The 23704-nt window shown below is 48.4% G+C and overlaps 1 protein-coding gene across 2 annotated transcripts in view; it reads right to left on the bottom strand.

The window, feature by feature from the left end:
- Window positions 1-16171, bottom strand: part of IGDCC4 (immunoglobulin superfamily DCC subclass member 4) — a 91327-nt gene extending 75156 nt beyond the window's left edge. Inside the window, exon 1 of one of the 2 annotated variants that reach the window (XM_051796535.1) lies at window positions 15848-16171. In XM_051796535.1, the coding sequence (XP_051652495.1) occupies window positions 15848-15956 (109 nt within the window). In that variant the 5' untranslated portion in view covers window positions 15957-16171. The remainder of the gene's footprint in view (window positions 1-15847) is intronic. The other variant, XM_051796536.1, reaches the window with a different exon arrangement.
- Window positions 16172-23704: the final 7533 nt, after the last annotated feature.

Consider the following 23704-nt stretch of genomic DNA (forward strand, 5'->3'; position numbering starts at 1 on the left):
ACAGTTTTAAAGCGTACAGTTTTTTTTTTCTTTACAGATTTTTTTTTGCATTAAAAATAAGGCTGTTTAATAAATTAAGCTTTACAACAACTGCTGCCGCTCTGCTTTTATCATGGCTTCAATTAAAATATTGTTTCTTCCAAGATAGCTAAGGGGTTCTGAGAACAAAAAAAATGAGGGTGTTTCACTGAGAATGTTTTCAATAGACTCAATTTGTTAAAACTTGTGATTAAAACCAAACTCCAAGTAGGGCAGGTTCCAAACCCAGGGATATTTTAAAGTTGCTGATCTGAACTCAAAACTTTCCAGCCTTAAAAAACCATAGTAACATAAAAAGTAAACTCTCCAGCACTCAGCAATGAGGAAAACGTAGGAAAAAGTGACCTCTCCAACACTCACTGATGGGGAAAATACAGGAAAAACAGTTTAGAGCAGTGCCTGGCAGCTCAGTAGAGACAGGAGCTGATCAGGAGCAGCCTGTTCCAGAACAAAACCTTTCTACATAACCCAGGCAACAGATCTGACCTTTTCATCATCTACAAAAAACACTCAGCCCATCACTGAACTCATTACTGCGGGAGATCTGTCCCTCAAAACTGGGGGTTTTTCCACAGTCTCAGGGCCAAACCTGTTCTGACACCGATTGCCTCCTGCCAGGAAAGTGCTGGAACAGCTCGGGGACAAGACCTGCGCTGAAACCAAACCTGTGTGAACTCTCCCCGTGTAACCTGAGCCTCCCACACCCGCGCTGACATTGTCACCACACTGAGTGGGAGCCAGCCAGCGAGCGAGGGACTCGTGTCTCCAAAAGTAAACAAAAGAGGGTTATAAAAACTAATTAGCTGTTTGTGCTCACTACTGCTCTTCTCCGCAAAGCTGTGACCGCAGCGAGGACATCTCTGAGGGCTTCTCACCAGCAGCTCTGGGATGGAATGGGCTTGGCCAGCTCCACGGTGCCAGCAGCAAAGGCTGCTAATCCCACAGTTTGGAGGTCAAAGCTCCACTCGCACAGTTCACAGTACAGCCCACAACCAGCTGTGTCAGCACAACTGAGAAAGCAGGATCAAGCAGCCGTGGGGACGACGCTTTTAAGCCTGCGATGCTGCCAAATGCTTCGTATCACAGCCCTGCCTATTTGCATTTCTGCCTTGGGCCCCATCTGTAGCTTCCCATCCATGTAAAAGCTGTCCCCAGGGAGAAGGAAGGCTACTGTCCATTTGTTCAACACATCTCAAGTGCATCCAGCTTCAAATGAAGTAGGTGGTAAAACTCTTTTCCATGCAGTTCTGTCTCTCTCGTTGTCTGGGGGTAGGGAAGACCAGAAATGGAAATTGCTGGTCCAGCAGCTCCGATCAGTCAGAGCCAGGCACCAGTGTGGATCTCGAGTCCTGGCTCCCAGTTCCCAGCCCCCCCAGCCTTCCATGCCAGCACCACATCCTCACCATCGGAAACGCTCACTTAATTCTCTCCTCAACTTCCACCTCAGACAAAAGATCCTACAAAGTAGGTCTCCAAATGCAGTATCAGTTAAACCACTTAGCAATAACACACAGGAATAAAATACCTTTAAAATACGGTTACATCCTGTTCCAGAAGACTTAATGGGCAATATTTTTAGCCAGGAATAACCTGAAAACCAGCAGAGACACACTGCAGCACTGAAACTATGTCACTGTAAAGCTATTTCATTACAAGCCACAGCTCTCTTCGCAAAGATTATTTCTTCTAAGTGAAGAAATAATCTTTGTACCAGCTATGCTGGTACAAGGTTTTTCAGCAGCTCATGTGTAGGTGTAACACCCCAGTGCCGGGGGGTCCAACCCAATAATATAATCCAGTGCCTCATGTAGGGTAGCCAGAAATGAGCCTGATATACAGGAAAAAGCTGAGAACTAGGAGAAAAAAAAACCCATAAGCAAAGGAGATGGGTCCCTCTCAACACACATGTCTCAGCAGAGGTCATTGCAACGACTTGGAGCTGGAGGAGAGCCAGGGCACTGTGCATCTGTCAGGGATCCCACCCAGGCTCCAGGCAGGAATCCTCAGACACATGTGAACCACAAGGCTGTAGGAAGCAGGAGCTGCAGCTGAGACCACCCAAACTGTCACAGCTCTCACTACCTGCAGTGACAAAGTGTCCTGCACAGCTGGCAGAGCTGCAGAGGGAGCACAGACCATCCTCAAGGAGCCGTTTTCACCACCATCAGCACCTGGAGGTGACACACACACAAGGCAGAGGCAAGGCCAGGCATCTGGCACCTCAACTCACGTAAGCCCCATGTGAGCAGCTGTGGAAAGCAAAGAGTAGATGAGGTCCAAACCTGGGGCTCAGTGGGATTCAGATATGACAGTGCCAGGCACTGCAAGGACATTGCTGCTCACATCCAGGGATTTGAACAATTCAGCAGAACCCACAGCAGCTCACTCCTGAAGTCCTGGCCTGAACACTGCATTCTGACTGCCTGGGAGTCCTGCAGGACTTGTGAGCTGACAGGGTGAGGAGAGGCCCCAATACAGCCCCCACCCACCACCTGTGACTCTGGACAGAGCTGTATCACTCTCTCACTCCCTCGAAAGAGAAAACGAGTCACAGAGACACCCCAAGCAAATGCTGGGGGAGTGAGACCCTGTCTAACTCAGAGGGGCACTGTGAGACTCCAGTGGCTCTCAGGCTCTAGAGAGAAACTCTACATGGCTTTTCTGAAAGCTGCTCTTTCCCACATGATCCTGGATGAAAGCTGGAGTTAAACACCCATCCAGTCCTTATCTCCTTTGTTAAGAGGACTAGAGGAATCTGAAGTTAGTTACATTATCTCCCACAAGCCCAAACCACTCCTATTTGTTAGAGAATAATAAAGCCATTAGTCCTGAGCAATCACACTATTACACTGTTGTTTTACGTGACTGTAATTTAACAGTTCCTCACTGTTTGCTTTAGGAAATCTTTTCTTGAAAGGTCTATAAAATTATGAACTCTTGCTCCAGTTTGAAAACATAGGCGTGAGCAGGGATTTCTGTTCCCTAATAAATCACATTCCCCTACAAGTAAACACCAGCTTATAAGAAACATCTTTTGTTTATTGAAAGTAAATGGCATGTGGACATTTTAAACAAAAAGAAGGTGGGAGGCGGAGGGGGACAGACAGATTATGTTTTCCACTTTCATTTTGCCTTGTGTCTAAACAAACAGTTCCTAACAGCTTTGTTTTCCAAACCAACTTTCTCCCAGCTGCTATGTGGAACCACAGAAAGGGAAAGCAATACTCAAGATGTGCAAGGATTACTTGACTTTGCACACTTGTTTTACTCAGCAATCAGTGTTCTGGATATACAAGCCAAAGGGAGGGTTACTGGGAGTGAGAATAGCCTTGGAGAGACTGGTTGGCTTCACAACAGATCAGACCTCTCAGACCATGGAAGGGAGAACCAGCATTTTGCCAAGCTTTTGTGACAGCTCCTGTGCCACCAGAGCCGACCCACTGCCTTCCACCCAGCCACAACCACACAGACACTTGGAAGATGACTCTGAACCAACAGCTTGGAGAGAAGGCCAAAGAAAACAGCTCTTACAGGCCCCTCAGGGGACCAGTCACCTGTAGCATCAGGTGACTACCATCCTCCATCCTTCTTGGCCGTGGTTGTGGCTGTTTCCTTAACACAGGGGCAGCACAGAGATACTGATCCAAAAAGACCCAAGAAATTATACCAGGATAGAGTACACTCTAATATCTCTGAATTTTTCATCATCTTCAAGATCAAAGATCTTAATCATCAAAGATCTTTCTTATTCCTCCTCCTTCAACTGATGATCAAGGCCTCAAATATTCCCACACTCCTTTTCCTTCCCCTCTTGCTACACACAGTTTAGTATTACTTAGACCATGCCTGCCTCAGAAGTTCATTACCTACAAGAGATGTGGCAACACTTTGATAAAGTTTCAGGGTGGGAATAGCTAGAGTTAATAACAGACCTGTTTCACTCAAACAGCAGAAGATTCCTTGTATCCAAGAATAAATACAGGAAAGGTGCCTCTAGGAGAGACTCACAAATGATGTGCAAGCACACGGCTCTATCTCAGCCCTCACACACCACTGAAACTTCCTATATTTAACCCACCTCCTTTGTAATTAATTACCCACCAGAGAACAAGAGAACACAAAACTATGCCACAACCAAAGAGCCCCTCCACAGATGCTGTTTAGTCAAATGGCAGATTCTACACAACATTAATCTGCTTTTAGAGTCCTGACAAAGAAATAACTTAACCTTGGAAGCTGGACCCTCACAAACATAACCCCAAAAATGCATTTGCAAGGCCATGGATGGAGTCCATAAAATGGTACCTTCTCACTTACACCACATTCACCCCACCTAGATCTTGCAGGAAAGCACCTGTTCATCTTGGAATGTGCAGGAAGCCTGAGCCAGCCCATTGCTGTGGGAAGCAAACCCTCTGCATGAGCCCTTTCACGAGGCCTTTTTCTCCCACCACTGTACAGCTGCCACAATAGCAAAGTCTCCCTGACAGCACATGGATATTACTGCTACTCACAGCGCAAATGAGATAATTAGGTCAGAAATCTTCAAAGCCCTGCCACTGCCATGGGTAATGAGATTCTGCAGTTCACCTGAACACAAAAATGGGAGGAGGAGGGCAGGTAAAGCTCCTTCACCAACAGCCTGAAGTCTAGCTGGGAAGCCATCCAGCAAACAGATTAGTCCAGCTTCCATCAAGAGGTCCTTCCAAGCAGCTGGGAAGTCCACGTATGAATACAACCCTTAAAAATTGGGAGCATTCACATGGGAAAACCAGTGGCACAACATATTTGTCAGTAAAACATAAGGTACAAGCAGCCAAACTACCACATTTTACCCAGTGACAGCTCTTTTATCTTGCTGTGTGCTGGCTTTTTCCTCACAAAAAGGGACCAGATCACACCTCTGTTCTTACCTGAAATGCTATCTTCAAAGAAAAAGGGCAGAGAACCCTTCTGCAGGGGTGTCACTTTGGTGACATCCCAAGACACACGCACTCCTCTGAGCTGAAAGCTCTCACAATAAACAAAATCCCCTGGCATGTATTTGGAACTATTTATTGTACATTTCTGGTTTTTTAAAGTCAAGCAAAGAGCCTCCCTTGTTTGCTCACATTTTCTTGATAGGCTGGGGTTGAAGTCTGGAGAATCTCCTCAGGGCAGGGTGTAAAGTGCCACAGTACAGAGAAGACACAGAATGGCAAGAACAGCTCTAGTTTCAATCGTACCAGGTACCCAAGAAAATACACATATAGACCCTCTTCCTGCTCCTTGTGCTTTCCAGCTCTCTCCAAACAGCCACCCTGTCCCACAGAGCTCCTGCAGCAAGGCCAGGGTGTGCAACTTGTCACTCTGAAAAGACAAGAACCAACTCTTCCACGCTGTATTGGTACAAACTCATCTACCCCCAAAAAGATAAGTCAGGCTCATCAAACCCCTGCCAACTCTCCTGCATTTCCCAGGTAATTGCACAAACCATGAATTAATGAGAAATAATGAGCCAGCACACAGGGGAAGAGAAGACAATTCAGAACAGCAACAAAGAGAACTAATGGGCAAATATGTTTAATAGCTCAGTGCAGACACTGTCACTGCAGGCCCACTGTCACTGCAAGCCCACATTACCCCGAGAGAGGAGTCGTTCCCTGGGAGGACAAGGACACACACACCACCCACACAGCACAGGAACAAAAGGGAAAAAGGTGAGGGGAGCTGAGGCCAGGAGTTAATTTTGCAGAGCACAGACAGCGTGGGCAGTCCAGACAGAGCATAACTGTCCAGGCACAGCCCTGTCACCATTCACTGCAGGGTCACAAAACCCTCTGGGCTTCACTGTCTGGCCTGCAGTGTCTGACACCAGCTCCCTCCACCGGTGTGGACCACCCCTGGCTTTATCTGGCCATGTTCTGCTCCTTCCTGTTATCACCTAACCCCCACAGGTACCTTATCAACACAGCCAGCCAGCCTCGCCTGGACAACACCAGATAAGAGGGCAGGTTTGACACAGAAAATAATAAAAGGAGATGCTAAACTATTATGTCTAAGGAGTGCCCACAGCTACACAATTCACTGATCTTACCCAGGACCTGATCACCTTGGGACTTTGATCCTCCTGGCCTAACTTCTTACCTAGTCCAGTTTTAAAAGACAGGATCTGGTTGTAATCTGCAAACTCAGTTATCACTGAAAATGCAGTGAGCTCTTACAGCTCAGGGATCGTGTCAGGAAAAACAGCAACATAACGCCCAGATCCTTGGCTATGGGGATGCACATGCAGGTGGAGGAAAACAAGGAGCAGTACCACCTTTTGAACATGGTTAGAACTGAGGGTCAGAATGGGTGGAAATCTGCCCTCCCACTTCCAAACTTAAACTTACATCTCTCATAACAACACAGGGAAAATATATTTCATTGCCTATTTCAAAAACCCCTCACACCTACTTGGCTGTTTAATTTCCCAGCATCTACAGTGCATTTACCCACTGTCAGCCCAAGTTTCTCTTCAGAGCACATAAATCTTTCCTTTTTCCAAAGCTGCAGCCAGCTGAAACCTGACAGTTTGAGGACAAAGCAGTAAAAGCCCTGGGTCTGCTTCCAAATGGTGAAGGACACACTTTCCACGCACAGTATCCGAGCAGCAGAATTCCTGTGGGGACTGTCACACCACTTTGGGGCCCTCATGGATCAAGTGGGGTCCAGGCTTGGCTGGGATGCTTTTCCCTGCCTGTCTCTGGGCTTCTGTTTATTTCACCAAAACACACCTAAAAACAACACCTGGATTTACACTGAGATTTCAGCAAAAACACCCCAGATCACCCACTTCTCTCCACAGTGAGGAGAGTTTTGCCTCTGTGTATCCAACTGCTAGATTAGCACTAGAGATGGTGGCTGTTCTGGACCAAGGAATCCAGCCTCAATTTATTACTAAAACTAGATTTATTCCATTAATCTAGACTAATTACTGCTGCTCCTCTTTTAATGAGATCTGTTGTGCCTCAGCATGTAACACCAGCACAGGAGAAATCCTCATCTTCATAACCAGGCAATTTTGGGTCTCTGAGCAGCTCCTTCTCCAGTGTAAGAGGCAAATGATGAGAACGATGCCTCTTCCAGAGAGCCAGTTTCATTTTAGGGAAGGCTGTGTGATCATTCTCACATTCAGGTCAGTAACAGCCTTGCAAAATCTCCTTGATCTAACTTTTACTACTGTTGAGCAGGGATTAACATTAACTGAGCCCACCCTGTATTAGCCAGGGATTATTTGTTAGTCACCAGCCTATAATCACTTGCATTTTCCAGCAGAGACCTTCACATCGCTCAGATAGCTCGCAGGATAATCCCAGTCACATTTTTAATGAAATCTACATAAAAACACACATCCACATCGTTGTCTTCCCCCTTCCAAAACACACAGTTAGTTCAGCTCAGGAAATGTCATAAAAACTAGTTCTGTCAAATTTCTAGTCTAACAAGTTTCTGGTGAGAAGAAAATATTCCCTAGGAGGGCAGCATTTTTTAAACCTCACAAACTTTAAAATACACAAATAAATATTCAGGAATTTTCATTTACAGGCCTGCACATACCATATACCAGTTTAGCCTTTCTCTTTAAAATCCCTATGGAAGTTACACACACGTGCCCCATCCTGATGCTTCCTCTGGTTTCCTGTGTGTGAGGGTCCTGCTGCAACACCCAAAATCTGCCTCAGTAACAGCCTGGCTGCTCAGCAAAGAGACACTCTCAGAGCTTAAAGGTTTCTTTATTTTTCCCTCTGCTTGGCTCTGATCCCACCACATCTGGAAACCCACATCCAGCACTTGCTGCCTGAGCTGAACAGCAGCTCTGCACTGAGCTGTGAGGGAACAGGTGCCCCCAGGGAATTGCAGGGTCTAAATCCAAGAAATCAGGCTCTGAATTGAAGTAGGAAGAGATTTCCCCAGCTGAGCAAACACCCAATTCTGGGAAAAGCAGGGCTTACTTACTAGTGTCAGCTACAGAAGGGTGAGATTAGGGATGAAAAACAGGTGAAAAAATCAAGGACCTGCATGTACTTGGCTTAGTAAAGAGCAGGTTACAGGAAACGTGGTCAGTGTACACATCCTCACAGGGAGGCTTTTCATACCTGAACCTGTCTTCACACACCCCTCTAAACCCCAGCAAGGTAAACTCAGACTGAAGGTGCCCAGCACTGAGCAAGGACACCAAACCAGCTTCCCGAGGGGCTGAGATGGACAAGCACCCACAGGAAATGTTTGAGTCAGAAGTGGATGTTGCTTTTTAAGAGATGCTCTTGTTCAAGCACAACTATTAAACCTGGAACAAGGAACATGCTCAGCTTCCCACAGCACACACGACAGCAGCACAGCCTCGCTGGCCTTAAAACATTCAGAACTACCCAAGTGCCTTGACTGGTGTAAAAAACAAAGAGTGAGAAGAATTATCTGACAGCTCAGCCTCGTGCCTGGAAGCTGAAGTGTTGCTGAAGCCTTTCACCCCTCACTTAACTCCTCTGCTGCTAAACAGCAAATCCTGGCAGCAGCCACAAGCGTGAAGTAAATGGGAAGCTCTTCTCTGCCAGCAGCTGGGAGAAACTTCCTTCTCTCCCCACTCTGCACGTAAAGAAAACCCCACAATAGCACTTGTGGTGGTGCTGCCAGCCAGATTTTCCACTGACAGACTCTTGAGGAAAGCCTCCAGATACGAAGTCTGCTCCTGAGGACCCTCTTCAAGCGGCTGACATTTGACTTTGGGAACGTATGGCTCATCTTCTCGAGGAAAGGTTCCCTTTGTTTTCCGTACAGAGAGAAGAGTACAAAGGGAAAGAAAGAAAAGTTGCATTTACTGTGACCTAGGGGACACAGAGCTAAATAATTTTGATCAATATTTTGATTTCTCTGACAAAAGCAGCAATCAGCACTGACACAAACAACTGCTTAGCAAGCTGGGGGGGCACCAGGGGTAAATCAAACCAGAATTTGAAGATACTTATCTTTCCATCACAATTGCCACCAATGACAGTAATTTACATGGCTAATAGGCAGTATTATGTTTACAGAACCATTCTTGGGAGGGAGAATCTAAACAATTTTTGCCAACCCAGCAAAGGAGCTGGTGTTGGATCAGATGCTGAGATTCTTTTTCCCTTTTTATCTTATCCTGGCAAATTGCACTCGGATAAGATAAAAAGGGATGCTTATGCCTTCATAAGCATCTTCTCAGGCCACACAGACCTGTGGAGCACATGACCACCCTCCTGTGACAGCCTGAATTCTCCAGCAGCAGGGCTGCCTGAGCCTCTGTGACAAGGGGAAATACCTATCAAGTAGGAAACAAGGGAGCCAAGCCTGCAGTCCCCGCTCCTCCACCCCATGCCACACTTGTACCCCCTGCTGAAGATAACCCCAAACAAGCCCCAGAACCTCCTACACAACCCTTATCTCCCATACAGGGGCAGGTCCCATCCCCAAACCATGTGCTAAACCCCTCCCATCAGCCTGAACATCTGCTAATTCTCTGCCCTCCCCAATCCTTGTTCTGTTTTTTTTGGTTTGGGTTTTTTTTTTGGCTCCCTGTCTCTTACTTACAAGCTCTCCCAAGGCTTTGCCAGGAGTAAAACAGAAAAGTGGGACTGGTAGGACACAGAAATGGGCTGCAACTGGCCCAGTCCCTCTGGGTCAACATGGTGAAAAGGACTATGGTTATCATTCCTTTAAGGCAGCACTGGTATTTCCAGAAAGGTAAGAGCACATCACATCACCACTACAAGGAGCACAGTGGAATTTTTCGCTAGACCATGAGCCAAAAAAAGGCACAAAAAAGGGACAAAGACTTCCAAAAGAACATAAAAGCTTTCTCAGTTGCAACAACAAACAAACAAATATTGCAATAACAAACGAACAAATGGGGGGGACTTAGTGAATATATGACTAGTTTTCTTATAAAATCAGAGAAAATTCCGCCCTTGTCTGGAAAATACAGGTACCCATTCTGCAGTCATATCCAACAGCCAGCCAAGAGCCACAGAGAAGACAGTCCTGCCTTAAGAGCAAAATTTGAGGTAATTTTAGAATGTGTAAGCACTGATGATGCTTCTGAAAAAGAAGATTTATCAAATCTCTGAGTGCATGAACAGAGAGGTTTTGCCAAAACCCTCAGTGTATCCGCACAACAGGGCACGAGAAATCCATCCCATTAAGTAATGACCTTTTGGTCACACCAATTAACTTGATCATCTATTGACAGTCAATTTAGAAACGATCAAGGATGCACATTTCCCAGCACAGACAGTGAAACAGAAAGCAGGACCTTATCACATCCTGATGCCAGCCTGGCATAGCTTCTGCATCCCAGTTTGCTCCACATCTCTGCAAGTTCTGCCATCCCAGCACCATTTTAACAGTTTAATTTCTCAAAGTCTTGCATTTAACAAGGTGCTAAGCCATCCCAACTCCAAAAGGAATGTGGTTCAAAGACCAGAGCAGGAAATGGGAACAGGGAAGTCACTCAGAACAAGGGAAAGGGCCACAGCAGACTGTGCACAAATGCAACACTTCACACACTAGATTTTAATTCTCCTACCAATTTGGGCTGAGAGCAAGCCTTGGGGATGCTCACATTTCATTAACACACCTTAAATATTAACGACCTGTCCTCCAGAAATCCATGAGAGATCTGGAAAAAAAAATTAAAATATGAAAAATAAAGGAAAGGATAGAAAAAACCAGGTTATTCAACAGCTCAGCTGGATTTAATATGGCACTAACAGGCAATTGCGTTTAAAATGCTGATAAAGATTTTTAAATTATTTCAGAACATCTGATATGAAAGTTTCCCTGGAATACAGTAATTGCTTATCATAACCACCACAAAGTATGTTTATTACCCACGGAGATAAGACACAGCAGCTGCTGGACTTCTCAGATAAAGCAAGCCCATATCAGAGCAGCAGGATTCCATGGATTAGGAGCAGGAGAGGATCTGAGTGAAACACAGACACCAAAGGGCATCAGTGACATGAAGGAAAACACGTCCAGGAGAGAAGCTCCACAACCTCCACGCTCACAAAGTGTCCTGACACCCACACACAGGACAGTGTTAGCTCAAACAAGGCTGATGGCACCTGGCTGGGCCCTCCCAGGGAATTTCCCTTCTCAGCAGCTGCAGTTCCAGCAGATATTTGCCCTTCTGCAAGGAAACACTCATCAGCTCTTCCTCTCCCTTGAAGGCTCCATTACTTTTCAGAACTAGGAGATTCAACCATGCTTCAAGGATGACTTCAGCATATTCAAAGCCAGACAAACTAGAAGCTCTTCAGACTTCCCCCCACATCTGGTGGGGGTTTAGCAGCTCTGTAGGGGCTATGTGAAAACACAGCTCAATCCTGCTTTCTGTGAAGATGGCAGATTCAGGGTTAGCAACTGTGGATCCTCTCACCAACAAGCTGTTAAGTCAGAAAAGCACAAGCAGAACTTGGAGGTCCCCTACTCATGGGATTTAATACATGCAAGAAGGGCACTTAGAGTGATGGTGTTCTTCGTGTTTACAGTGTGCAACAGCATCTCCTGCCCAGCAGAACAAATGGGGAAACTGAGGCAGAGACAGCAAGTGACCATCACAAAGACATTGGAAAGAGTCAAAGTCACAGCAGCTCCAAGTCCTGTGTTTGGGAAGTGCTTTCCCAAGAAGAGAGGAAAGCAAAAGAGTCACCAAGCCTTGTGACATGAACACTGGTGTAATCATAAAACAACAGCGTGTTTTACAGCAGAAAAGACTCCAAAAATAAACAAGTGTCTACAAGACTTGAGATGGTGATTTCCTGCAGCTTTGTGTGCTGTGAGTGGATTGCCCTGTCCCACCCAAACAAGGTGCACGACCTGCTCAAAGCTCTACCAGCAGCTGAGGCACTTCAGGTTCCTTCCCAGGTAGGTTTGCTGGTGCCTCTCCTTCAGTCCATGCAGAAACTGCATTTCTTTCCTCTATTTGGTTGCTTATTTGCAAAAACCCTAAGTTCTCCATATTCAAACCAGTTGTGACTGACCAGCACATCCAGAATTACTGGAAAAAGGAAAGGGAGATGGACAGACAACCAGATGGCACAACGACAGCTCTTCCCCTTCAAAAACCAGGCTAAAAATACTGTAGAAAAGCAGGTCCAGTTCTTCTCCAGAAAGTAACAAAATTGCACCAGAGTTGATTTTGGCCCAACATGCACTTGGCAAATACTGATAACAGGGATTTACCATATCCCCTCTAGTATTACAGCTGACTATAAAACAAACATTTGCTTCCTACTGATAACAAAATGACTATGATCACTCAGGGTTTGTAAAGGTTAGGGTTTCTCTGTCACCCAAGGCAGGCCTGTAATTGCCAGTGTCCAAGCAAAAAATCCCCTATGTGTAACACTGGCCTCAGTTTTCCCTCAGGTACCCACTCACCTCATGCAGAGATACAGTTTGGGATGGATTCCAGCAACAAATTACAATCAGATTAAATATTAATTCCCATCTTAATTATATAACCATGACTAGGCTTAATGGCCTTGCAGCCATTTAAACAGGAGAGGAGCGTGTAAATGGTGCAAAGCAACATCTCTTATGCTGCAAATGCCCAGACTGGTTCACAGGCACCTGGATTTTTTCCCTAGGAGAACAGCCAGCCTTTGGGAAAGCAGCCCCGAGGGAGGTAAGAATTCAAATCATCTGGCAAGCAACATGGGACCAGGAGTCAGAAATCCATGGGACAGCCCAGCACCCTGTCCTCAGGATAGCTGTACACTAGAGTGACAAAGATCACATATATGCTGAGCATTTATTGATGGATTACATCCCCAGGGATGGATTTCATCCTCTCCACACCTCTGACAGAGAGGAACATCTCTACATTTGTCTAAAGATGGGCCATGAGGATTCCAGGGCAGGTGAAGCCACTGGCCCAGCATCACAGTGGGCACTCAGGTGAGATGTCCTGGATGCAACCCCCAGCCCAGCTCAGCTGTTCCCGAAATCATGTAGCCCTGGTGCCTCTGTGCTGTCCCACAGAAGCTGCTGCCAGCTCCAAACCAGGCTGCACACAGGGAGAATTGTCTCCCTTCATTGCAGGAAAGGCAGATTGCAAGACATTTTATTTTCCATTCTTACTTGCACCCGAGGTGGCTCAGGCACCACCAGTAGTCACCCACCCCCGTGGGGCCCCTGCAGCACATCAAACCTGCTGCAGCTGCCGGGAGAAACTCTGCTGCAAAAGAGGGAGGAGATGCCTGAAAACGAGCAGGTCCTGCTTCACTCTGGACTTCAAGGTAGTGAAAGGAGAGGGCATTAAAAAAAAAAAAGAAGGAAAAGCTAGGGAAAACAAAACCAGAACCAAGCCTGAGCTGTTTCTCCTCCAGGCTCACACGCCAGAAGAGAAACAGTGAAATGCCAGCAGGAACATTCCCCACTTTGGAGCAGCCTGTCACAACAGCTCTGGCACAGCGGCAGCAAGCTCTGGTGGGAGAGACCTGCCCCTGGAAATGGGATACAGGCAAACCCTCGCTGTGCACACAAGGTTTGGCACTGTCAGTGCCCCCCATTTCTTGGGGGCCATAGGAAACATGTCATCCCTGCATCTCCCATCCCTCAGACCAGTGACACTGCAACACCACAGGCACGGGGCCGGCGGATCCGCAGGCGGGTGACAGTGATTCCCAAACAATGGGAATGCCGACTTCCCCGGCACAGGCACTCAGCAGGCAGCGGGGTCATGCTGCCAAGGAGAACGTAACAGGAAGGATAAAACAAATCACGGCTCAAGCAAGGTGATGTCGAAAAAGGAAATCTGTTCCATAGCAAAAGGACTCAACCACAAACCCAAATGACACAAACCCAGATGGATTTCAGCTAATCCCTCAGATGGAAAGCTCAGCCCACTTCCCATCAACACATTCGCTGCAGAGAGCCCCAAGGAATGGCACCAGCACAACCCCCTTGCCGGAGTCAACTGGAGAGGGGTTGTTTTGTGGTTGTTTTTTTTCCTTAAATACTTTCCTGCTACTGCAGGGAAAACAGGCTCAAAGTCAGACAGCAGAAGGCTTTCAAAAACACTGGATCACATCCGCAGCAAGTGCCACTGCTTCCATCGAGTCCAGAGGGGAGGAAGGTTTTCCACTCTACTTCTCTCTTAGGTACTCCATACCCAGCGAGGTTTGAACTTTGGATGAAAACACATGGGCTTTGGGATCAAACACAGACTTTCCCAAAACCATTTCAACTCTCTGCCAAATTAATTTCACATTGAAACAAGTCCATGTTTTTCTTTTCAGAATCAAACCCACCTGTTGGAAAGCACATCAGCATGTACCAAGCCGCACGTCCAGGGACTGCACGGACGCACTCCCTGCCTCCCTACACAAGATGTGGCCCATTGTTAGAAAACAAACAGAAACAATTTTCACTCGTTGCCTAATTGCTTGCAAAAAACGCCAAGAAGCCACAACTGTAAATTCCCGCAAAGCATTTGAACTTTTCTTGTTGAAGTGGGTTTGGAAAAACAACATCCACTCCACTCTCCCCCATTTTTTCTGTTGTTTTTTTTTTAAAGATCATTGTTCTCGATTACAAGCCTCGGGATCCACTTAGCTGGAGATGCAGCTCCCACCCAGCCCAGCTGCTGGTGGGGTCAGAGCTTGCCATCCATCCAGGAAAACCCACAGGCACTGGTGACAACGGCCCATTTACATGTACCGTTATTCACTTCTACCACAGCACCTATGTCGACTCATAACCTACTCCTTTCACAGCAGCTCACAATGTTCGGAAGAAAAAGAAAGAAAACAACCCTGCAGTCATCCACGTGCTGTTATTATGCTCTGCCGAACCTGAATGCATCATAAAAGGAATAAAAATGTACAATGACATAGGGATGGTTTCTCCACCATAAGTAACCCATTTAGGAGGGACATCTCACATTTTTCAGAGTGACTCTGCCAGCCTACACCTTCGTGCATGCACAGGGAATGAACTGTGCACACCGAGGTCCACAGTTTGACTGACCCTCGGTGCAAACTTCGACAGCAACCGCAGAAAGTCCCAAACGCGCCCGGCGGCCGTGTACGTGTGTCCCCGCACGGAGCCCTTTGCGTAACCATTGCAAAACTCGGGCACGAGGAGTGTGGGTCACTTCCTTGCCCAACGGGACATCTGCCTGGCCACACGTTCCGTGCCGGCGGCAGCGAAGCGAAGGGCAGCGAGGGTCCCCATTATACACACCTGGGCCTGCTCTGGCCACGCCGGCCAAGCGCTTCATCCCCGGCCAGCCTGGCACGGCCACTGACCCTCCGGAGGGCACTTGCCACTGTCCAGGCACAGACCGGGGAACGCTGCTGCCGGTCCGCTGCCCCCGCCACTGAGGGGGGGCCCTGTGCGGAGTGTCACCCTCCAAATGAGAGGGTGTCACCCCCAGGGTCACCCTCCAAAGGTGACCCCAAAGGAGGCACCGTCCAGGCACGGGTTGAGGCCACGGGCGCAGCTGTCGCCCGACTCGGGAGGGAAGAAGGGGATGGGGGAGAGAGGGGGGAATGGCCACGGAGGGACGGGACGGCCACTGAAGGGGGGAAAGGGTGACTGGGGCAGAATAGTCACTAAGCGGGAGAGAGGGCTCGTACAGGGGGTGAGAACCGGCGGTGCGAGGGTCCCGTCCGGGCAGCCCACCCCGCGGAACCGCCCGCTGCCCGAGCGAGGGCAGGTGGCACCGCAACCGCCCGCGGGCTGGGGGGCACCGACCCCTTCCTTCCCTCTCTCCCTCCCAGCCTCCTTTCTTCCCCTCCTCACCTACCTTGCACGGCCAGGACGGTGAGGGCGGAGAAGCAGAGACAAAGCAGCAGGTCCTCCAGCGCCATGTAAGCCCCGCCGGGCGCCGGGAGCAGGGGCCGCCGCGGCCGCATCTACGAGGGGAGCGCGCTCTCCCGCCGCCCCACCGCCATCTTGTGCGAGCGCCCCGGCCCCAGCCCCAGCCCCGCGCTGCCCGCCGGGCCCCGCTGCCGGGGGCGGCCCTGGGCTGCCGCTGCTCCGCCTTTGTCAGCGGCCCGGCCGCCCCTCCGAGGGGCTCCTCCCGCCGCCCGGCAGCGCCCGCACCAACAGGTTGCTGCCAGCCCGGGCGGGGGGAGCGGCCCCGCTCGCTGAGGGGCGGGGGGGGGGGGTGGGTGGACGGCAGGTGCGGGGCTCCTCCGCCCGCCGGCAGCTCCGCCAGCCGCAAACATTTATAACATTTTATGTGTGTGTTCTAATTAATTTCACACACACACACATCTCTTCAGGTTTTTTTCCCCCGGTTTTGCCACGCGCGAGTGTGGAGGGCACCGCGCAGCACGCAGCCGCCGCGCTCCCCGCACGGTGCTGCCCGGGGACGCCTCGGCCGGTCCCGCTCCCTGAGGGAGGAGGGCACGGCAGGTGCGGAGCTCCGACGGCGGCTCCACAAGCCACAAGCATTTATAACATTTTATGTGGGGGTTTTAATTAATATTTCCCTCAAACTCTTTAGGTTTTTTTCCAGTTCGGGTACGGGTGAGCGCGGAGGGCACTGCGCCGCCCGCAGCCGCCGCGCTCCCCTCACGGTGCCGCCTCAGCGGCCCCGCTGCCCGTCGGTGCTGCCGGGTCTTCCCGCGCTGACCACCGGGCTGGGCAGCGGAGGGAATCGGACACCAGAGACCGCATCGCCATCGCTTTGCTGGGGCTCGGTCTCGGGGCACAGCTCTCCGGGTGTTGTTCATTGGGCGTCAAAGCCTAGCCTGTTCTGCAAAAATAAAGCAAATAAAATCCACGGTGTGGCACGTGTGCAGCCCATCACTGCAGAGAGAGGCAGGACCCCTCCACCAGCCCAGCTCATCTCCATGAGGCAGGGAGATGAGAGATGGAGCCCAAAGTTGCTGCCCCTGGCTTGGCTGGGTCCCAGACACGAGCTCCACACACCCGTAAAGCCACAAGTGCAGGTCTGGTCCTGAGAGAAAGTGACACCAAGACCTTTCTTTTGGCACGTGGCACCGAACACCAGGGCAGCCGCATTTGGAGCAGGTCTGCTTTGGCCTCCAAAGGGAGATGAAGCTGCCTCGCACACCAGGATGTTTTATCACAGCAGGGTGGAATGTGGAGAGGGCTCCAGCTATGCGGAATATTAAAAAAGAAACCTTCTTAATCCTGATCCTCCTATTTATTAGCTTATATAATGAGCTATAAAAACTTAAATGAAACCAGAAAGGCTGCGTGGAGGGAAGCAGGTTTCCTGTGAGTGATGCAACTCTAAGTTTGTACTTGGCACTGTCAGCACAGACAAGCCCTGAGAGGCAGCAGCCCCCTGTTCTGGACAGATGTACAGGGAGGCTTTGCCCAGCATCAGGTGGACACTCACAGCACACCTTGCTGGGAAGGAGGGTAGAAAGGACACAGCAAATCCCCCAACCCCATTCCTGCACCATCCATTTGCTCACCTCCCCTGTGGAAAGAAAAGGGGATAGCAATATCCACACTCCCTTCTGCCCTACGCCAGCGTGGAGGTAAAGATTAACAATACCCACAAACCCTCCTTTCTCTCTGGGCCTTTCCCACTTGCTCCTTTCTGTGTGAGGTGGTTTTAAGGCTGCTGTCAAATTGCTTTAAGTAGGCTGTAAAGGAATATCTCCTTGTGCCTGTCAGGGGTTTCTTTCAGACACAGCTCTGCTCTTTTTTTCCTCAAATCTCAGACATTTCTCCCTCCCTTTAAACAAGGAAGACTTTACCTTGCAGTCAGGCAAGTCTGGGGTAATATAAATAATAAAATTGCTAATGGTCTGCAAGATACTGCACGCTCTGGCTAAGGCCACCTGCCTGTGTTAAGGCATTGATCCAGCTCCGTGTCAACAGGTGGGGGTTAGAATCAGCCACCAGCTTTGAAAGACCCAGGTCTAACTCCTGCGTTAGCTCTCTGATATTAGTGTTACTTGATTCCTCTGTGGCACCTCTCTGTCTTCTTGCATGTCTGTGGAAACAGGAACGAAACCAGCATTTCGACAAACCCAAGCTTGCAACATATATTCCTTGAATATCTATCCCTGGGGAAAAGAAAAATAAGATGACTTGGCAAAGAGCCCCTGAGCTGAGAAAGCAGCAGTAACATCACCCGGAGCACCAGCTCCTTCACACTGACAACACCTGTGCTCTGCAGGAGTGACACCAGGTCTGCTCACAGAGGTGAAATCACTTCCCGTGGCACTCACACAGGAGGGAGAGCCTGAAGAAGGAGTCACTTTGTAGATTTGGGAAGGAGTGGATAACTCCCTGGCTGTCAGTCTGTAAAGAACAAAGTGACAGCAGCCCTGCCAACAGAAGGGACATTCCTTCCCTGGATAATGGCATTTCTGCCCCAATACTTAGAGCAGCAAAAGCCCCCATTTATGTGCTACAGACTCCCCAGCGTTCCCATTCCTGCCCATGAGGAGTTTCTTTCTGCCTTTCAGTAGCTGCAAACCTCTGATACTTTGAGAGAAGAAAGTGTGACAGGCAGAGCAGCAGCAGTAAGTGGCAGGTGTTTGTAGTTCAGCCTTTTGTTCCTCCTTTAAGAGACATTATTTCTGTGCTCCAAAAACTTTTTGTGAGTTAGGTGTATGGACAGTACATATCTCTGTTTGAGATCCCAGGAATAACAGCTAACTAGAGAAGTCCAGCAAAAGCTGCTATAAATTTGTTTAGCTCAGCAGGCATTTTGAACATCCAGAGACACATTTTTAGGGCGTAAAGTCCCATTTCAAGGGCCAAACCCCTCATTTTTAGGGTTTTCCCATTCATCCAGCCTGTAGCCAAGGGGGTATCTATGCTTTTGAAAGGCTGATCTAGTGCAAGAGGCCTCGGAGCCCAGCAGCATGTGTTACAGAGAGATCTGAACCAGAATTTCTCCAGGCTCTGAATCCAAACCCACACTAAGCAGCCCATGTCCACTTCCATGCAGGATTCAGAATACTTGAATCTAATTGTGGAAGATACTAAACAAACACAGGTAAAAACCAAGGCTTGCTAAACAAAAAGACCCCCTAAAATAAAAGAACAACAGCGGGAAAGCTGTTTCAGAGAGCAGTGAGGAGCAAGAAGATTCACAGCTTAGGTACTTTCTCTCCCAAGCAGGATTAAACTTCCCAGTCTCAAACACAGCCTTGCTCTGGTTTCTGCCTATCCCTGACTCCAGACAGGGCTGCAGAGCTGAGATTGACATTTTATGACTGATTTAAGCTGCTCTAATTACCAGAAGAGTTGACTGCTCTTTCCTTTGTGACAGCATTAGTGCTTGAATGAGCCTGGAGCTGGACAGAGGAAAGGATGGTGCTGAAAACTTAATTGGCGACAACAATAACAACAAAATCAGTCCCCTGCTCCAGCTCCCCATGCAATCACCCAGGAGTTAGTGCCAACACAAGGAAAGCCACAGGAATATACAGACAGAGGCAGGAGGAAGCTTTCAACAGCAGCACAAAGCTGGATCTGCTCAAACTCATTGCAAAACTGCAACCTTGGTATTCCCAGAAAGGGAGTCTCTCGGGGAACTTCACCACCAGGACTCGCTTTGTTCTCAGACTTCTTCTGGTCTGGCAGCAACTTTGGCGCTGGAGGGAACGTTGACTTCCAGACGAGGAAAGTGGCGGTAGCCTCCTGTTCCGTATGCGCCAGCAATGCCAAACAGGAGCAGCTGGCTGCACATAATAACATGCATTGTGTAAGTGAGCAACACAATGAGCAATTTGCTCGACAACCCGGGGACATCAGGACAATTCTGTATCACAGAGAAGAAAGAAAAGAGGGGAAAAACATGTGATGACCAAACCCTAAGGGAGACTCAGCATCCCACACATCCATTTCATTACACTCGCTCTTATAAATATTTATGACACAGCCTATCTCATCATTCTTCCAGGAATGGGTGTTGTGTTATTGTTATACCCAGGGAGGGCTTTCCCTCTTCCTCTGGTCCTGCTGCAGGCAGTCAGCAGTTGCCAAAGATAGATTGGGAGCAAGAGTGTGACATTAACTATGGAAAACGCTGCTTAAAATGGAGCTCAGGGGCAGATATTGGCAGGTGCATTGTTAGGAGGAAAATGAATGGAAGAGGAAAAGGCAGCACGTAATGAGATTCGGAAGCTTGTATTTAAAATACGTTCATGGCAAAAGGGATTTCTGCATTCAAGGGCCCTGGTCCTACAGCCAGAGCCACGGGGGAGCAGAGACTCAAACCCTGCAGAAGAATCAAAGATGTGGAGTTCTGATGCAGAGAGTGCCAGGCTATGGAGCAGGAGCGAGGGGAGGGTGGATTCTGAGCACCAGCATCACCTCTCTGCCTGCACATGGAAAACTATCATGTTAAAGTAAGGTAAAAAAGTTCCAGCATTTACAAAGCTTTGCACATCAAACTGGGAGTGGGGTTTTTTGCTCCTTGATTTGTGTTGTTACCTGGACAGTGCCCTGTTCCTTGCTCTTCCTGGGACACCCCAATGAGGCTTTGGAAAATCAAATGTGAATGTGCCTTACACAGAGACACAACGACTGATGCTGAAGGGAACCTACAAGAAAGGTGGAGAGGGACTCTTTACAAGAGCATGGAGTGCCAGAACAAGGGGAAATGGCTTCAAAGTGAGAGTTGGTTTAGATGGGATATTAAGAAAAAATTCTTCCCTGTGAGGGTGATGAGGCCCTGGCACAGGTTGCCCAGAGAAGCTGTGGCTGCCCCATCCCGGGTTGGACAAGGCTTGGAGCAACCTGGGATAGTGGAAGGTCTCCCTTCCTAGGGCAGGGGGTGGGAACAAGATGATCTTTAAGGTCCCTTCCAACCCAAACCATTCTTTGATTCTGTGATTATTCAAGATGAGTGACCTGGGTTAGGTTACTGACAGTCTGATTCAGAAAAAAACATGTCAAGGCAATCCAGGCTGGGCAGGTTTCAAATGAAATGAGTCTGCTCCATTTCAGTCAGTCTCTCTTCCTGTCACTGAGTCTTTTTTGTGCATATTTTTTAATGGGCTTGTTCACTGTCAGCTACAACCAAATAAAACCTTACAAGAACCATCCCGACGTGTTACAGAGCAGTTGTGTGGAACATCACTGTCTTATAAACGTGCAGGACCATGAAAAATAATATTAGTTTATAAACAACATCTGTGGACTTCTCCCTACAGCAGTTACCAAGGACCAATAAAAGTTTGGATTCCTAAATAGTCTAAATTTTATGTGCTGCTGTGGTACCTACTAACTAAGCCTGGTTTTAAGTATAAAGAGCACATGTAACATCAAGGAACAGCCAGTGCTGCCATCAGAAACACCCATCAGACTCCTTTGTAGTGGGAAATGTGTTCATATGCCAAAAATAAGGATCTGTTCTGAAGTTTTATTGAATCTACAGAGCTGGCTATAAAATGCCATGCAGCGAAGCAGGGAGGCTGCCTGGTGCACATCCTCATGCCACCCTCTTGTGGCTAATCCCAGAAAATATAGAGCTGTTTGCCCAAGGACATGAAGTCAGTGTCACCAGGATATTTTGGGGGGGACTTGCTCCACGCCAGCCAGCTCGCTGTTGGTGCAAAGCAGCAAAGTCCAGCTTGGTGTCCACTTGAAACAGGCTTAGGAGGGAAAAGTAAGGTTGGAAAAAAACCATTCCTGCACTTTGGAAACTTTGAGATCTGGATCTGATCTGAGGATGGGATTTCATCCAGTCCAACACACTGAAGGCCTGCAGATGTTTGTGGTGGACAGATGTTTGACTTCCACAACCCTGGCTATTCTCCACTCAGAAACCAGCACAGTATAACTGTCTCTTGAGGTGGTTTTAGCTACAAAATCCTGTCTTTGCTAATATTTCATGCAGAGAACCTGATATTTTTATGTATTTCTGAACCCCCTTGCCCTTTACCTGAGGGAGCCCCAGAGATGAGCACCAGGAAGGCAACTGGGCAGCTCTTGCACCCCTGCCTCCCTCAGGAGTTTCACTGCTGGTACTCAGAAATACCCAGTTTGCCCCAAAAGCAGGTGGTGGCTTTCACAGCGTCCTCAGTACCCTCGTTGTATAATGCAGGCTATTCCCATCCATCAGACAGCTCTGCAAACCTAAATAGATGATGTATTTATTTATGGATTACTGACCACAAGAAAGAGAAGCTTTGCACTATTGTCAACCCTGCAGCCTTCGGTCTGCTATAAATAATGCATCATTGTTCGGTGTTGGTTTATGGTTTAAGTTCCAACGAGCGGTGCGGACCAGCAGACTCAGCAAAGATGAAGGCAGCACGGGGTATTAGGAAGAGAAATGGGACCATCTGACCAAGAGTGCTAGAAAAACAAAGTGAAAACCTAATGTTCTCAGAGTTATTTTAACGTCAGCTCCAGCAGACCTGCTTTTACCTCTAACTGAGAACCGCACCAGTCTCTGCTTATCCCCTGCTTTTCGCTCTGCTTTCTCCCGATTGTGGGCTAATTCGATTTCAGATAAACACTAATTAACACCAGAGGTCACTGCCGTGGCCAGCAGGCACCATTGCAACGTGGCATTCAAACACACCGAGAGATCAAAAGAGCCTCTGCTGCTTCCTTTGAACTACCCAATTAAAACTTGCACAAATAAAGCTATTGTTTTACATCTGCCTCATCCAGGCGGGAGAGAGGGCAGAGAGCTAAGAGATCATTGCCTTTAATTGGGCTGTTTTCCCTCTCTTCTTACAGGTTTCCTCCATGTGGGTTTTTTCTCTGGACCAGTAGCAGAAAATGATGGCCAGACCATTTGTGAGGCAGCGATTACACGGGAAGGCTGCAGCGGGCTGGAAGCAAAGCCGTGGGGAATCCGATTCCCCTCTCGCGAGCAAAAGGGCATCAGTGCCCTTTCTTGGAGGGTTTGATTGATAGCCCTTAAGAAGGGCTCATAAAATGTGCCTCTCTCTGGCAATTTAGGCAATTCTCTTTTGAAGATGAAGGAGAATATTAGATTAATCCAAGTGCTGTAATAGCATTATCTCCTGCTTTCAAAGAAAACATATTTTATGGCGTCCATACTCGAACAGAAATAACCTGCGGCTGCACGAGCCCTGGGCTGGTGCTTTGCTGCTGAACATACCATGGTATCCTTGGAAAGGGTTTCCATCTGGATTCTGGGGAGCTAGTGTAAACACCAGACCTGCACCACCATCCCACATGGACAGCTTGTGGGCAACAGAGAAAACTAGGGCAGACCACAGGGTCTGAATTCCACTCTTATCCATAGAGGAGCTCACTTAAACTCGAGATTAAGGCAAATTAGCAAAATCATGGGGAGAAGGCTACATGGCAGCTGTCTGGGCTGTGCAGGCAGGGAACATCAATTTTGGGAGCTGTCAGGCAAGAGCATTATGGGAAAAACTAGATGGAAAGACCAGTGGTGTAGCTGGTGTTACCCACCTGGAGAAGGTTTAGGAACCCTCGAGGCTGGGAAGCAGACGGGTGCACTGCTGTAAGAGCACCCTGCAGTGTGTATCCCACAGGAGGGTGCATTCCATCCACAATGAAATCCACACTACCCCCATCCTGTACCCAGAAACATCACCAGGGGGAAATACTGGGGATGGGAAGGAAACAGCAGAGCAGGCATGTCTTGGATGGGACACACCAACTCACCTCCACCTCAGCACGCTCTGTCCCCTGTCCAGGTCTGCTCATG

Source organism: Manacus candei, unplaced genomic scaffold (genome assembly GCF_025592945.1).
Source record: "Manacus candei isolate 608988 ecotype Guabito, Panama unplaced genomic scaffold, ASM2559294v1 h1tg000046l, whole genome shotgun sequence".
NCBI classification, from domain to species: Eukaryota; Metazoa; Chordata; class Aves; order Passeriformes; family Pipridae; genus Manacus; species Manacus candei.